The sequence below is a fragment of the Balaenoptera physalus genome, assembly GCF_965194825.1.
Source record: "Balaenoptera physalus genome assembly, chromosome: 11".
NCBI classification, from domain to species: domain Eukaryota; kingdom Metazoa; phylum Chordata; class Mammalia; order Artiodactyla; family Balaenopteridae; genus Balaenoptera; species Balaenoptera physalus.
Window position 1 is genome coordinate 69,006,037 of NC_138896.1, and position 14,928 is coordinate 69,020,964.

Consider the following 14,928-nt stretch of genomic DNA (forward strand, 5'->3'; position numbering starts at 1 on the left):
TAGATATTCAGTTGGACAAGACTACTTTATATTAACATGCCTGATTGCTGTACCTGAGCTCACTTCTGTAGCATTTCACTGGGCTTCTTTACTCCTATCTGAGGGCCTCTAGAAAAACGTGAAGATAGAAGAGTGTGTGTGTGTATTTTTTTCCTTCAGTAGATATGAGCATGAGAAGGTGGGTGTGTCTGTGCATGCCTGCATTCATGTGTATATGTATAGTGGTAAACCCAGAGTGAAGGAGGCTCTACTATTCCCAGGTGATACGTATGTAGAGAAGAGGATCAGCTTATGAAGGTATTATTAACAGAAAGAAAATGAATACTCTTCAGTCATTTTCTGAATATCTTTTCTTTTGGTAGATATATTGCCTTTGACTTCCATAAGGAATGTAAAAATATGAGATGGGATCGACTAAGTATTTTATTGGATCAAGTAGCAGAAATGCAAGATGAATTAAGGTAAGCTATGTTATTTCCCTACAGAGGTTGAGGGATGAGGTAGGTGCATATGTTAATCATGTATATTATGCATTATCTAACAGACTTACAGATATAGTTCACTAGGTTGATAGCACTTGTCTGTACTCTCATTTGTAGTTTTTTTTTTTCCCCTGAAAGATGAGACTTGGTGATTTTTAAATATTTAAAAATTCTTTAAAATGACCCAAGTCCAGGTATTTTCATATTTTTATGTATTCTACGCATTTACAAATTTATATATAATTGAAGTTAGTTTGCTACTGTTTTATGTTCAGTTGTTTCCACTAAACATTTTATCACATTTTGTCATTAGCCTACCAAGTCTTTGTAATGATAGCATTTAATGGCTTTTCTGTGTTCCATTTTGTCATAGTACAGTTTCAGTTAAATGCTTTTCTTCGCATCGGGCATCTGGTTTGTTTCCTTTTCTCTTCCTACCATGAAAGATTGTGCTGAAGTGAATCACTCTCGGTATAAATATGTTTTTACTTCTGTTAAACTGTTTCCTGAAATAAATTCTTGGGGGTAGGATAATGGATCAAAGGGTCTGAATATCTTCATGGTACTTCTCACGTGTGTTTACAGTGTTACTTACTGTGTGGGTTCAGATATTCGCTGTACTCTATGCACATGTCAGTCTTTACCTATTTTAAAGCCAGAAGCAGGAATCTGGAAACCAGTCTCATTTTGTTCTGCCTGTGTAGTTCTAATGCACTGTGTAATTTCAGTTACACAGTAACATAGTAAAACTTCTGTAGACATTTGCTCAGCTTTTAAAAAAATATTTTTATACATATTAAGTCATCAGCTATAGTTAGTTAAATCTGCTTTTTTTTTCTTCTTCTATGAGGTTTTGTTTTGAGCATAGCTAGTGAAGGGGGGTTGACCTATATCATTATTGGGGTAGAGAAACCTTGTCAGAGGGGTTACTTCCTTGGGTTCATCTGTTAATTGTTGCCCCACAGAGTATAAGAAAGAAGGGAGGATTGACACCAGAATCTTTGTCCATTGCTCTCACTATGTTCCACAGGGACAGTAGACCTTTCACCTGTGACTTTCAGATGACCTCTCTGCACATTTGTTTCCAGGGATTTTGGGGGAAGTGGAAAGAATCTGGGCTTTGGGGTCCTACACAATAAGTTTGAAATCTCAGTTTGCCTCCTATTAGCCGTGTGACCAAGGAGCAAGTTAGTTATCTTCAAATCTTGATTTCTCCATCTGTAAAGTGGAGATAATAATACTTATCTCTTAGACTTGTATAATTTAAGAAATAATATTTATGAAACAAACATGTAGTATTTAGTTTATAAGTACTAATGGGGTGCCAACACTCACATGCACTCTATATATACATACTCTAATCAGACTTCACCAGTTTGGCATAAACCTCATGTAGAGTTTTAGTCTAAACACGTTCTTTTAAACCTTTTTTTTTTTTTCTCTGCCACGCCTCACGGCATGTGGGAACTTAGTTCCCTGACCAGGGATTGAATCCATGCCCCCTGTATTGGAAGCACGGAGTCTTAACCACTGGACTGCCAGGGAAGTCCCTTAAGCCCTTAATTTTAAGGTCATGATTTTTAGCCCTTGGTGAATCTATTGTGTTTCTCCCTCACTTTTTGATTTTGGGGAGTAATTGCAATAAAATTAATATTATCTAGTATTCATTGTATTCTCTGTCCCATATACTCTGGCTAAGCACTTTATATGCATTTTACATTATCTCATTTAAACCTAAGAGCGGGCTAATGGTGGTGCTGTCATCTCCATTTCGTGGGTGAAAAAAATTTAGGCTCTGAGAGATTAGGTTAATTACTTAAAGTTACACAGCTAGTAACTTGCCTAAGGAGCTAAGGGTAGCAAACCAGTTGTTTGCTGCCAAAGTCCATGCTCTTTACTGCCACACTGTGCCAACATTGTCAAATTTTTGAGTTCATAGAATAATCTGAACAGATTGTTAAAAATGACAGAAACATAGGAACTGGTAACCATGGTTGGCTCCAGTGCAGACATCTGGGTGGTTCAGGGGAGAAAGGAAAATGGATTTTTCAAATAATACCCTATTATACCTTATAAATTTAGTACTATTTGCATATATTACCCTTCTTTTTAAAATTCATTTATTTATTTATTTTATTTTTGGCTGCGTTGAGTCTTCGTTGCTGCACATGGGCTTTTCCAGTTGCAGCGAGCAGGGGGCTACTCTTCGTTGCTGTGCATGGTCTCATCACGGTGGCTTCTCTTGTTGTGGAGCACGGGCTCTAGGCTCACGGGCTTCAGTAGTTGTGGCGCCCGGGCTTAGTTGCTCCGCGGCATGTGGGATCTTCCCGGACCAAGGCACGAACCTGTGTCCCCTGCATTAGCATTCTTAACCACTGCACCACCAGGGAAGCCCTGTTACCCATTTTAAGAAGGGATTTTTAAATGTTAAATGTTTTTAATGCACGATATCCAGCCCTTGCTTCAGAGATTCTTACTCAGTTTATTTCAAAGCCAAGCATCTTCATTTTTAACAAACATCTCAGAATTCTGATACAGACAGTACAGGGGACTGTGCTTCAAGAAATCCCAACGTAGGGGGCATAGGTGCAATAATTATGTCAAAGGAAGACCTCTTCTGGCCTTAGGGAAACACGGTGATGTCCATAGCCATCTTTACAGTACTCCCAACTGTCCTTTTTCACATCTCTTGGGTGAAGTGACCTTGATGCTACAGTTGTTTTGAGATAGGGGCTGTCTTGCGTCTTCTGTTCAAACTTCCTTTTGGTCTTTGGTAATCAAATATACCTGAACCGTACATTTCCCATCTGACCTTTTAATTTACCAGTTTTAATAATGTCTCTGACATGGACCTGTGTTATAAGAGGTCTGTCCTTAGTAGGCTTGGCTGACTTTGGTATGAGAGTGTTTATACAAATATGTTTTAGTTATTTTCTAGTGGACTCTGATGGCAAGGTGGTGACTAACCAGGAAGGCGTGTTCCGCAGCAATTGCATGGATTGTCTGGACAGAACTAATGTGATCCAGAGTCTGTTAGCTCGTCGTTCGCTTCAGGCCCAGCTTCAGGTACAAATGCTTTTTTTCTTTTATCAGATAAACAATATAGCAAAAAAGAAACTTCATCTTTAAAAACCAATAACAAGAAACATTCACATGCCCTCGTCCTAACCCAAATCTTTTTGGTTTTGTGTCTTGCCATCCATGGACGTACACTTTGTCCATAACCATGGTCAGTGTATGTACACAGTTTTAAATTTTGCCTTTTTGCTCTAGCATTATATGTGATCATAGTTTTTAAGAGGTGCATTGTTGTGCTATAATTTACTAAGCCATTTAGGTTGCTACATTTTTGGCTTATAAATAAGACTATAGAGAATATACCTATGTATATTATTATTAGCTTGAATTATTTCCTTTGGGTTAACTCCTGCTGGGTTAAAGAGAATATATACTTTCCAAGAGGGTTATACCAGTTACCCCTAAGACTAGCCAGCAGTGAAAAGTGAATCTTGCCAGCATTAAATATTTATATTTAGAAAGGTTTTTTTTTCTTCTTTAATAGTACAGAGTAGTACCTCAAAGTTGTTTTCGTTTGCACCTGTTTTATTGTTTGGCAAGGGATATTAACTCCCAGGTATAAAGTTTCTGACACAGCTTTGCTTTACCAGTAAGACTGTGTTGTTGAGAAAGAATAGGTATAAATATTTTCTTCTCTTTATATTTGGAATTAAAAATATGTATATCCCAGATTTCCAGATCACATTGGCATTTGTTGTAGGGAGCAAACAAAATGCATCCCAAATGGTTTCCTGCCTAAATAATTTGTAAACGTTCAACTTTATGACAATTTTATGGGACTCAGGGAAGAATTATGGAGGGAAAATACCTCCCTAAATCCTCAAGTAGGACATACCAAAGGAGTGGTTGCCCTCTTTGAGCATTCTCTAGCTTGTATGGTACTGTGTCCTTGTCAGTCTGTTGGATTTATTATACTTCAGAATATATTTTTCAATAGAAACAATATTAGGAATGGTTGTTTCCAAGGCTGATTAACAGAAATCTATTTAACTAGGTTCTGTAATCTGTATTTAACTAATTTACATGCTAAAAATAGTATTATAAAACCTAACCAACCTTCAGAGAGTCTTTGGGCAGGAACCTCTCCAGCCTCAGTGCCAGCTAATGTGAGGACTCCAGTTGTGCCTTTCCCCTTCCAGTGAGGGCAGGTCATTGAGCGTGGGCAGGCCCCATTCTGAGGGAGAGAGAGCGAGATGTCATTTGAGGTGAGCAGTGAAGATGGTGGTTCTAAGAGGGTTGCGGGTCCGAGACAAAGACCAAGGCAGGAGTTCCTAATCTGTGGTCAGTGAACTCCAATGGGGAGTCCATAGAGAGCTTCGGGATGCCCAGGAGTCCTCTGAGATTATATGCAAAGGGCTGTTTGTGGGGAGGTAGGTAGGTAGCATTCATCCCAATTCTCAAAGGGTCCCAGGGTTAGGGGATAAGTTTGGAGGTCAGAAGTCTGGAGATGGTGAATTGTGAGGAGGTAGAGGGGTAAAGGCAGTGGAAGGTTGGGGGTGGCAGGAAAGGAGGTAGTAATGGCTGGAATCTTGCAGCAACCTTCACTCTCCCCCCTCCTTTCCCTTCTGCCCCTGTCTCTGAGTTTACAGTCTTGCCACTGTTCCTCTGGTGCTGGGGCTCAAGGGAGAGTGGGGGCTATGGGCAGAAGGAAGCCCAAAGAGAGGCCTTGCAGCCTGGCCTGAGCGGGAGAGTGCTGTGGTCCCCACATACAGGGAGAGCATCTCCCACCTGCAGCCAGGAGCCAGGAACCAGGAACCAGGAACCATGTGAGATGATCTGGGGACTGTGCTTTTTCTTCCTAAGTCATATGTGCCGAAATCTGTTACACATAAACATAGGTATGATTCTTATTCCAGAGACTAGGAGTTTTGCATGTGGGACAAAAGCTTGAAGAACAAGATGAATTTGAGAAGATTTACAAAAACGGTAGGTAATTTCTTTAACAGAGGCAAGGTTACTCAAAGTTTGAAATAAATATTTTGGATTTAGAGCATTGGCTGCCATTTTAATCATTATCAGCTGATTTTTACTTTTTTTCACAGCCTGGGCTGACAATGCAAATGCTTGTGCCAAACAGTATGCGGGAACTGGTGCCTTGAAGACTGACTTTACCAGGCAAGCCATGCTTTAAAATCACATTCCAGACCAGTGGTTCACAGTTCTGGTGCATAGTAGATCACTCCGGCAACTTCTAGACGATAGCAACAGCAAACCACCAGTGCCTGGGCCTCATTTCAGACCAGTCAAGTCAGGACTGCGGGAGATGAGGCCCAGGCACTGGTGGCTTCTTAGCATCCCTGGGTGCTTCAGATGCACAGCAGGGGTTGAGAACCATGGCTCCTTAGCTTTTCTCAAAACTTAACTGTGCACCTGACTCACCGCAGTCCCACTCAGCAGGTCTGGGGCAGGGCCTGAGATTCTGTACCCAGGTGATGCTGGTGCTGTTCTCACTGGGTAGTGAGAGGGTAGAATGTTTTGAATTTGTTACACATGTGGTTGCGTATTTTTCTGCTATATGGATTCCCTGGGAGCAAGATAAGATTTCTAGTCTTCTAGTCTTTTTGCTATTTCATGCCACTTAACCTGGGCTGTGTGTTTCTCTTCTTATTTCTTGTCTTTGCAAGTGGAACTGAGCATTTTTCCTCTTTGTGCCTACTTTGGTAATATTTTAGAAATAGGATACACATTTCTTGGACCCGATATTGGTTTCTGTTGTGAGGTGTCTCCATATATTCAGGGATATTTTTTAAAAAATCTTTATAATTCACTTATCTCCATACCACATACTTATTGGCTGTAAAACAGTGTGAGAATTTAATATGCAAATCTGTAACTCAAAACTTAACCTCATATTTAACCAGAACTGGGAAGAGAACTCAGTTGGGACTTATAATGGATGGCTGGAACTCACTAATACGGTATTACAAGAACAACTTTTCTGATGGATTTAGACAAGTAAGTTTGTTATTTGATGCTAATTTTTGGTCATTAGGTGGCTGTATCTTTGTACTGTTCTTCAGTAATATAATCATATCTAATTTGGGAGTTACTAATTTCCTTTTTTTCTCTTCTAGGATTCCATAGACTTATTTCTTGGGAACTATTCAGTGGATGAATTAGAATCTCATAGTCCTTTAAGTGTTCCAAGGGATTTGAAATTCCTGGCTGTAAGAAACCTTTATGTTTTTCAAGTTGTTAAAAGCATTGTGTCTGAAGGTATAGGTGGTGCCAACTCCCCTTGATATAAAACATTGTATGTTGTTCTAAATGGAACATAAATATTTAAGTTTCCCGAAGGAGCAGATCAGGGAGAGGAGTAAAATAACTTTGGAATGTTTGTCTTCTTTCAAACTTGAGTGTCTTTCGCGGATCCTTTTTAAGTGAGAACACAGACGCAAAGGGAGTGTGAGGGTTTCTCATTTCCGGAGACTACTCCCCCGAGGTTCGGGGATTGCCGGAAGCAAACTTGTGACCTGGAAGTTGACTCCTCTGTTCACCAGACTTTTCAAGAGCCTCTCTGGGGTCTCATTCCAGTGGGCAAGGTGTCCTGGAGTGGAGGGGCCTGGTGTCTGGGTTCTCATCTGGGCGACCTCCCTCTGCTTAGCACTCCCTGGTTTGGAGCAAAGCCATGTTTTTTCAGACCTTTTAACCTGTTCGAAGATTTGGGCAGCTATGAACAAAACTCTAAATAATGATGTTTTGCTGAAAGAAAGATATTTTGTATATTAGATTGCAGAAGGGTTTTATTCTCTTTCAAGCAAAGCATGCATAACTGTACAACCATTGATTAGCATCTTACATGATGGTTTCTCTTTCCGTTTTCTTTTCCAGTTGCCTATTATCATGGTTGTCGCCTTTTCCATGTGCATTATCTGTTTGCTTATGGCTGGTAAGTCTGCCCTTGTTTCACATTCTTACAGTCATTTCTTAGAATGTTGAACTTTCCTGTACAGCATCTTAAGTTTGCGCCTATTCAGTACTTGATGTTTCCCTATTGAATTGAATGAGTAAAGTGGGCAGATGGGAGGATTAGTCCTTAGATGTGACAGAAGGAAAAATGTATACTCAGTAGCTTGATACTTTTTTTTTTCCACTTAAGCTTTTTAAAATATTTTTTTCTTGCTATCAAAGTAATACATAGTAATTACAGAAAATACAGTTAGGCAAAAAAGAAGATAATGTTATTTATCACCTTGTCTTTCAGAGATAAGCTAATTACTCTTTAACATTGTTTTAATCTTTATAAGTGTGCATTTTTTTTTCAAAAGTGAGATACAAATTTTTTTGTAATCTGTTTTTTCACTGAGCAATATAAATATTTCCCCATGTTCTTTATTTTTAATGGCTGCACAGTATTCCATTAATGGATGTATAATTTATTTAACCAACCACCTATGTTGGACAAATAAATGTTATTATAGATTAATACATTACTTCTTAAATTTTAATAGCGAAATTGCCTAAGAACCTGAGCTAACAAGGTCTTTATTGGTTTTCTTTTTTCTCTCAATGTTTTTCTGTGTTACTAAGTTAATGGAGACATTTTCATCTTAAATGCATATTAAGTAGTGTTCAGTGCTCTGGGAGTTTGAGTGTGTAACACGTTGCATTGTACCTGGGAGGTGCAGCCTTAGGCACCTCCAGTCTCATCCGCTATCCTGAATTCGCTGGGCTGACATTTCTCTGCCTGGCTGACTTCTGCCATCCTCACGCTCCCCTCTCATGAAGTGTCTCTTTGTTCTCCCACACAGACCTCATCTCCCCCTTTCTGATTTCCACAGCATTTTGTGTACCTCTCTTATAGCACTTTCTTCTTTTAACCTTGTAAGCACCTAGGGATTTCTTCTTCAGAGGTGCTGTACTCTTTGGGGTCCTGAATGCACCCAAGGTGTATTTCTGTTTGTGTGGTAGTTATTTGCATACTCATTCGTCTTTCTCACTGAATCAGCAACTTTTTGAAGGCAGAGATGGTGTCTTACTCATTGTTTTATCTCCTGTGTCTGGGATACAGTTTTGCCCTCAGCAAAACTTTGCTGAATTAAGGACTCCTGTTCACCCCCCCACAGCCCACACTAATTCTGCCAGCTTCTTGAGGGGAGGCTCAGAACCTGTTCATCTCTGTAATCCCCTCAGTGTTCAGCAGTGTAGGTAGTCATGACACAGGAAGGAGCTGTCCTCTTGTTACTCTAGGGCAGGGGTTAGCAGATGTTTTCTGAAGAGTCAGATAATATTTTAGATTTTGTAAACTACATACAGTCTCTGTTTGCACAGTTTGTTTTTACAGCTCTTTAAAAATGTAAAAACCATCGCAGTGCAGAGACAAGCCGAGGACTCTCGAGCGCAGCATCCCTGTGTGGCATGACTGGGGGCCTGTGTCACGTGGGGCAGGAAGGAGGAGGGCAGGACCAGCTGGCACGTGCTGCTCACGGTTCAGTTCACAGCCTAGATCCTTTGGCTTCTTTCTTTAAAACATTGCCCGTTGGATGCCATTTTCTGGGAACCACTCCACTGCTGAATTAGTTTTGTTATTTTGGTCTTTTTATATACTCACATTTCCCTGTGGAACCTCTGGAAAGGCAGGGAAGTCAAGACCAAGACTCAGCGTGAACAAACGGACCATTCCTTTGGGGAGTGTCCTAGAGTGGGCTTGTGAGGAACTGCTTTTTTCTTTATCCAAAAAGAGTTTTAAAACCCAGAGCTGTCAAAATTAGCAATTGTGGAAATTTGAATGTTTTCAAGTGAAAAGATATTGGATGCTGTGGATAGTAACATCTAGTGTCAGTTAATTCTTGTAAAGTAATGATCTTTGTGGTGTTTAGATATGACAGTGTCTGATTTCTAGCCCCTACTTTGGTATTTAAGAGAATAGCAAATAAATGCAAGCATGTTCTCTGACAGCTTATTAGGAAAGTGTCTACACCCTGAATTTCCTTTCTGGCGTGCTCTCTTACTGGCTGTTGACCTCTGCATGTTTCCCTGTCAGCAGGTGAGGCCAGTACTATTGCAGGAGAGAAGCAGCACTGGGTTCATCTATTCAAGGAGTAGAACAAAATAGATCTTTTCCCATTGGCCTGCTGCTTCCTTCATGTACTCTAGACTTTGAAAAAAAATGCGTATCAGGAGAGTTGTGTTAAATATGTTGTTAAAATATGTTGTATGTCTTGAGTTTCGTTTTATACACTTTAATACATAACTTTTCTGAAGCATGTATATTTGTAAAGTTATTTTCCATAACAGAAAAACCCGAATGAACTTTCTGGCCAACCCAGTATTTTTTGTGTAGGCATTTTGGTAGTAGCTGATACCTGTCATAGATAGGACTGTGAACTAATCTATTAGTAATAATTTCTTATAATATTTAAGTATATAATCTAAAACTAATAATTACTATTTGCTTGATATAACCTGAAATTAGTTTAGTCAAGTGGTTCTCAAAATGTGGTCTCTTGACCTGTAGCATCAGCATAATCTGGGAACTTGTTAGAAATGCAGATTCTTGGACGCCACCCCAGGCCTACTGAATGAGACAGACACTCTGGGGTTGAGCCCAGCAGCTGATTCTTTATCGAGCCCTGAAGCGGATTCTGATGCCAGCCAGAGTTTCAGAACCACTGGTTTAAACCTTAATTGAGAGGTTCTTATATTTTTCCTTTGGATGTGTTTGTAAACTTTAATGTTGTCAAGATGTGCTAAACGGCTGAAAGCTGGATCTAGTATCAATAAAATGACTTGTTATTTATCAGCTCTTTGTTTTTTAAAATCAACAGGTGACACCTGGACAGAAACACTGGCCTATGTGCTCTTCTGGGGAGTTGCAAGCATTGGAACATTTTTTATTATTCTTTACAATGGCAAAGATTTTGTTGATGCTCCCAGATTGGTCCAGAAAGAAAAGATAGACTGAATTTGTGTCTGTGGAAAGCGGCTTGGCTTGGAAGATTCCATTATGCAGAACTGGAGTCTTTACTGACCCGCTTTCCACATCAGCCCAAGGTCTTTTTAAATCCTTTATCCAGAAGCACATCTTGCGCTTGGTGTGGGGGTGATGACTTAGAATTGATCTGATGTTACTGCCTTGATGATCTCTTTACTATTGGGATGGTTATATTTATAATTTGAAGCTATTCTATAATTAAAATGTAACCTCAATTCAGCTCTCGGAATGGAAGGAATCTATTCATTGTCAATTTAATCAGCTGTTGCAGAATAAGTAATATATTTTAAAAATATCTAGCTTCTGTCCTTATTTAAAACAGTGAAATTATTTTTCTAGCTCAGTTTATTGTCACTGTAGAAGCAGTTGCTGTTAACAAGCATACTTTTCCATACATCTTTGGACTTTTCTTTAGTTTAATAATAAGCTAACTCTACTCTGTTTATAAAATGTCTTTTACATACATCAAGTAGTTGGACGAAATAGTCTGTCACTACATGGTAGGAAAGAGGAGACCAGGGTCTGGTGTTCCTTTGGAGCTTCAGTTGGGCTGCGTTATGAGTTCAGTCAGCTTGAGCTGTGCAGTTTAAGTGTGATGAAAAAGGTTCAGGTGTATTTTATCTTTTTTAAAAGGTGTAAATGAAATCAAAGAATGTGAAGTCTCTCTCTTATGCTAGAGGTCCAAAGCCTCCTCCGTTTTCAGGATTGCCGCAGTGTGGAAAATACCCTTGGCTGGTCAGCTCCTTCCTCCTGGACCTTTCGGTTTCTTGGGGGTCTTTCGTGGAGACATGCAGGCCCTGAGCGGGTCTTGTGCTGAATCCGATGTTGCACTTGGAGGCAGCAGCTGCTTTTCCACGCACGGTAGTGTTGATGCTTTTCCCTCTTTAAGGGTTTTTGTTAGCTGTCAGTAACAGTGTCTAAAATTTAGTGCTTCCAGGTAGTTACAGCTCTCCAAATCAAGGACCAACTTAAACTTTAATTTATGTGCAGAAATTAATCTGAAAAATACACTCTAGAAGCTGTGCATAGTTCTAATTATAAGTCAGACTGTATATTCAAATTGTAATTATGAGGTTTAAAAATTAGAAAAGTATGTAAGGAAGTATAATTGCCACTATTTTAAAATAGTTCAATTTAATACTGCTACAATATTTGTGTTGTGCTTGAAAATATGTACAGTTTTTTCAATGGTAATACCTTTTCCTGTCCTTAAATATCTCTAAAGAGCGCCTTGATTTTAACATTACCTTTTTTCCAACGTTATCTTTTATAAACATTAATAAGAGTTGTTGCTTTTAGAAACTCTAAAGGAAATAATAGCTGGAAAACCCTCTGTAGCTTAAAGTCAGTCATTAAAACTCACAATAGGGTAAGTAATTAGAACTACCTACTTTTAACTTGTAAATAAGCATAATTCATTCCAAAGAGGAAATATCGAAACTTAGTTCATGTCTACTGTAATGTATTACTCAGATGCTACTGGGCATTTCACATTAAGAACTTATTTCAACGACCACAACAAAGACCAAATCTGAACTGCTGATGTGGCTGTTTTGCAGTGAATGGGCTAATGTTGGTGCGTTAGATCTTAAGGTATCAATGTTTCAGAACCCTGCAATGATTATATTTCTAAATTCATGTACTGTCCATCCGTAAGTGAAAATAAAATGTCATATTCTTTTCTAACTAATGTTGGTGTCATTCCTATACCTTGTCTTACAAAGGGATGTTCTTTTTTATAAAAATCATGCAAAGCAATGTGTGGTCATTATAGAAAAATTAGACAATATAAGTAAGCAAGAAAATGAGTAGCTTCTGAAATTCTACTTTCCAGTTATGGCCACTTGAAAAATTGTGTTTATCCTTATAATTATTTTTCAGTTACAGATATTCCAGGGGAATATTTAGTATAGTGTTCATTAAATGATGTCCCCTGTATTCCCACCTCCAAATTGTAATTTCTTTTTCAAAATGATAGAGGCTGTCAACCAAGAAGTGGGACAATATGCTTATTAGAAAACGTCCTCTCAGGCCACAGGAAGGTGTCAGGGAGCACGAGGGAAATGCTGATGTAGACACCTCGGCGCCTAGGAGACCCTTGCACGTGTGTGTGTGGTGTGTGAAGGGGTGTTTTGGGGGGAAGTGGCTTAAACAAGGGTTTGGGGGTTTTTCCTCCAGCTTGCCTAAGAGTCCTGATGTCAGAAGTTTTCCTACTACAGATAAATTACGATAAATCTTTAAAATATTATGTTCTTTGGCACATGGACCTCTCCACCTTGGCAGTTTGGTTCACCAAAACCAGCAAGATGGAAGTCACAGTCTTTTTTAACCTAATCTCGGAAGTGTCATCCCATCACTTGTGCCATATTCTATGCATTAGAAACAAGCCACTAGATCAGCTCACTCGGGGAGGGGATTACACAGGGCATGAATACCGGGAGGTGGGGCTCTCTGGAAGTCTGTTCCCACAGCCTGTAAGGAGAGAAAAACCCAAAGTCATGATTCAGAGCTGGTGCTGGAGAGAATCGGATGTTTCCTGTGCTGTGCCTCTGAGGTCTTTTGCCTGTTTCTGTTAGATTGCTTGTCCTTAAAGATTTCTGAAATTCTTTATAGTCTGGAGAGTAATTCTTTGTTGCTTATATGTACTACATATATCTTCTTCTAGTTTGTGGCTTGTCTTTCCATTTTCTTGTGGTTACTTTTGGTGAAAGAAGTGTATAATTTCAATGGTGTTGAATTTACCAAAAGTTTCCTACCATCCCTTGTGCCTGGGTAAGACAACATTGCTCAACTCCAAGGGACTTCTTTTCACATAATTTTGCTTTTTCACTTTAGGTCTTTTCTCCATTCTATAAAGTAAGGAAATGGTCTGTGTCAATCCAGGTAGATCAGATTATGCTGTGGTAACAAATGATCCCCAAATCTCAGTGGCTTTAAAAAAATGAAGACTTATTTCTCACTCATTCTCTGTATCCTTGAAGGGTCTGCTGCAGCTCTGCTACATGACATCTGCATCTTGGGACCCAGAGCGACGGAACAGCTTCACACAGGAACATTACCAGTTGTCCTGGCAGAAAGAAAAGGGAGAAGTTTCTGCTTGAAGGTGACAATCTCTTCTGTTCATATTTCATTGGTCAGAGCAAGTCGCATGGCCATACTTGAAGTGATGGAGGGAGGAGAGTGTAGCCCCTGGGGAGGGACTGTGTGCTGTCATCCGACACAGGCCCCAGTTTTCTTTTCCCACTGGGTTAACGGGAAGAGTCAGCAGAGAGCCTTTCCGACTCCCTCCGTCCTGCTGTGCGGTGCTGCCACTGTCACACATCAGGCTCCCCTCCACTTGCGGGGTTTTGGCTTTCTGTTCTGTCCCGTTGGCCTGGGTGTTTTCACTGCTGAGAACTCTTCCTCACTCAGCTGTGTCTTGCAGGATGGCCTGGCTCTTCCCTGAGCTCTGGGCCCCCAGCTTCTCAGTCTGTTCGGCAAAGCGTTTTCCTGAGTGTGTTTGGAATAACACGAGTCCTGCGTGCTCAGAGCTGTTTTCTGACAGTAGGGATCTGTGGTGAGAACCGTTTGGAAACATTGGGTTAAACATAGTCAAAGACTTCTCTCAACTCTCGGACTTGTCAGAGGTTTGACTCCCCTAGAGGGGGTGTATGCAACGCAGCAGCACCCAGACTTTTTTGGTCTGTGGAATTTTTTATTTACAGAGCATCTCAATAGGACCATTCTGTGAAATTGATTTTGAATAAGGCTCGCATGAGGGCGAGCACTCTGGCCTTGGAGTTAAAGAAAACATGGGCTCTAATTTATATTTGAACCTCACTTGTGTGTTGAACTTCGTCTCTTAACTCTAAATTCTTGGATTCTCATCCATATGGCGGTTCCCTAAGATCACACATGCACACGGACACACCCCCCTGCTGAGAAACCCAGGTAAGTCTACAGGCGGGAGCTCTTCCTTGATGTCCAGCTCTCATCCTCTGTGTTGGACATCACGCAGAGGCTCCATAAATGGGATTTCACTGCAGGGGTGGAGGGGGAGAGACAATTAAAAGGAGTTGTGACATGTTTAATTATTACCACGAATGCCCTAGTCCTGCGTGAACTGGTCAGATGGCCTGTTTGTTCTTAGCGCTTCCCTTTATAGGTTATTCTGAGCATGACTTTGTCTTTGCTTTTTGTTTTAGCCAAAGGCCCAGACTTCTGTCTTTCTTCATTCACCATTTTCAGTGATGTGTGCCTGTTGCCTGTTTACTTTTCTAGCTGTAGGAAGCTAAAGTATCATCTATTAAAATATCATGTTACATTTTATGTCCTAAATTGAGCTCCTATTAGACTTCGGTTTAAACATAGACTCTGAGGTTAGGAGAAGTAGGGAAGTACAGGTTGTAAGTCATGTTTAGGAGAATTTAAGATGTCCTTCTCCTGACCTTTTGG

At 40.1% G+C, this 14,928-nt stretch overlaps 2 protein-coding genes across 4 annotated transcripts in view; one reads left to right on the forward strand and one right to left on the reverse strand.

Annotated features, from left to right (window-relative positions):
- The window catches only part of SACM1L (SAC1 like phosphatidylinositide phosphatase), a 60,440-nt gene extending 48,260 nt beyond the window's left edge, over window positions 1–12,180 (forward strand). Inside the window, exons 13-20 of the mRNA XM_082413882.1 lie at window positions 363–461; window positions 3,410–3,548; window positions 5,417–5,486; window positions 5,603–5,675; window positions 6,422–6,515; window positions 6,635–6,727; window positions 7,392–7,449; window positions 10,328–12,180. Of these exons, the coding sequence (XP_082270008.1) occupies window positions 363–461; window positions 3,410–3,548; window positions 5,417–5,486; window positions 5,603–5,675; window positions 6,422–6,515; window positions 6,635–6,727; window positions 7,392–7,449; window positions 10,328–10,464 (763 nt within the window). The 3' untranslated portion in view covers window positions 10,465–12,180. The remainder of the gene's footprint in view (window positions 1–362; window positions 462–3,409; window positions 3,549–5,416; window positions 5,487–5,602; window positions 5,676–6,421; window positions 6,516–6,634; window positions 6,728–7,391; window positions 7,450–10,327) is intronic.
- Window positions 1–14,928, reverse strand: part of SLC6A20 (solute carrier family 6 member 20) — a 152,627-nt gene that overhangs the window by 88,845 nt on the left and 48,854 nt on the right. Inside the window, exon 11 of one of the 3 annotated variants that reach the window (XM_082413873.1) lies at window positions 4,617–4,734. In XM_082413873.1, the coding sequence (XP_082269999.1) occupies window positions 4,617–4,734 (118 nt within the window). Of the gene's footprint in view, window positions 1–4,616; window positions 4,735–7,489; window positions 7,552–13,504; window positions 14,046–14,928 lie in introns of those variants that run through there. The other 2 variants (XM_082413877.1, XM_082413876.1) reach the window with 2 other exon arrangements.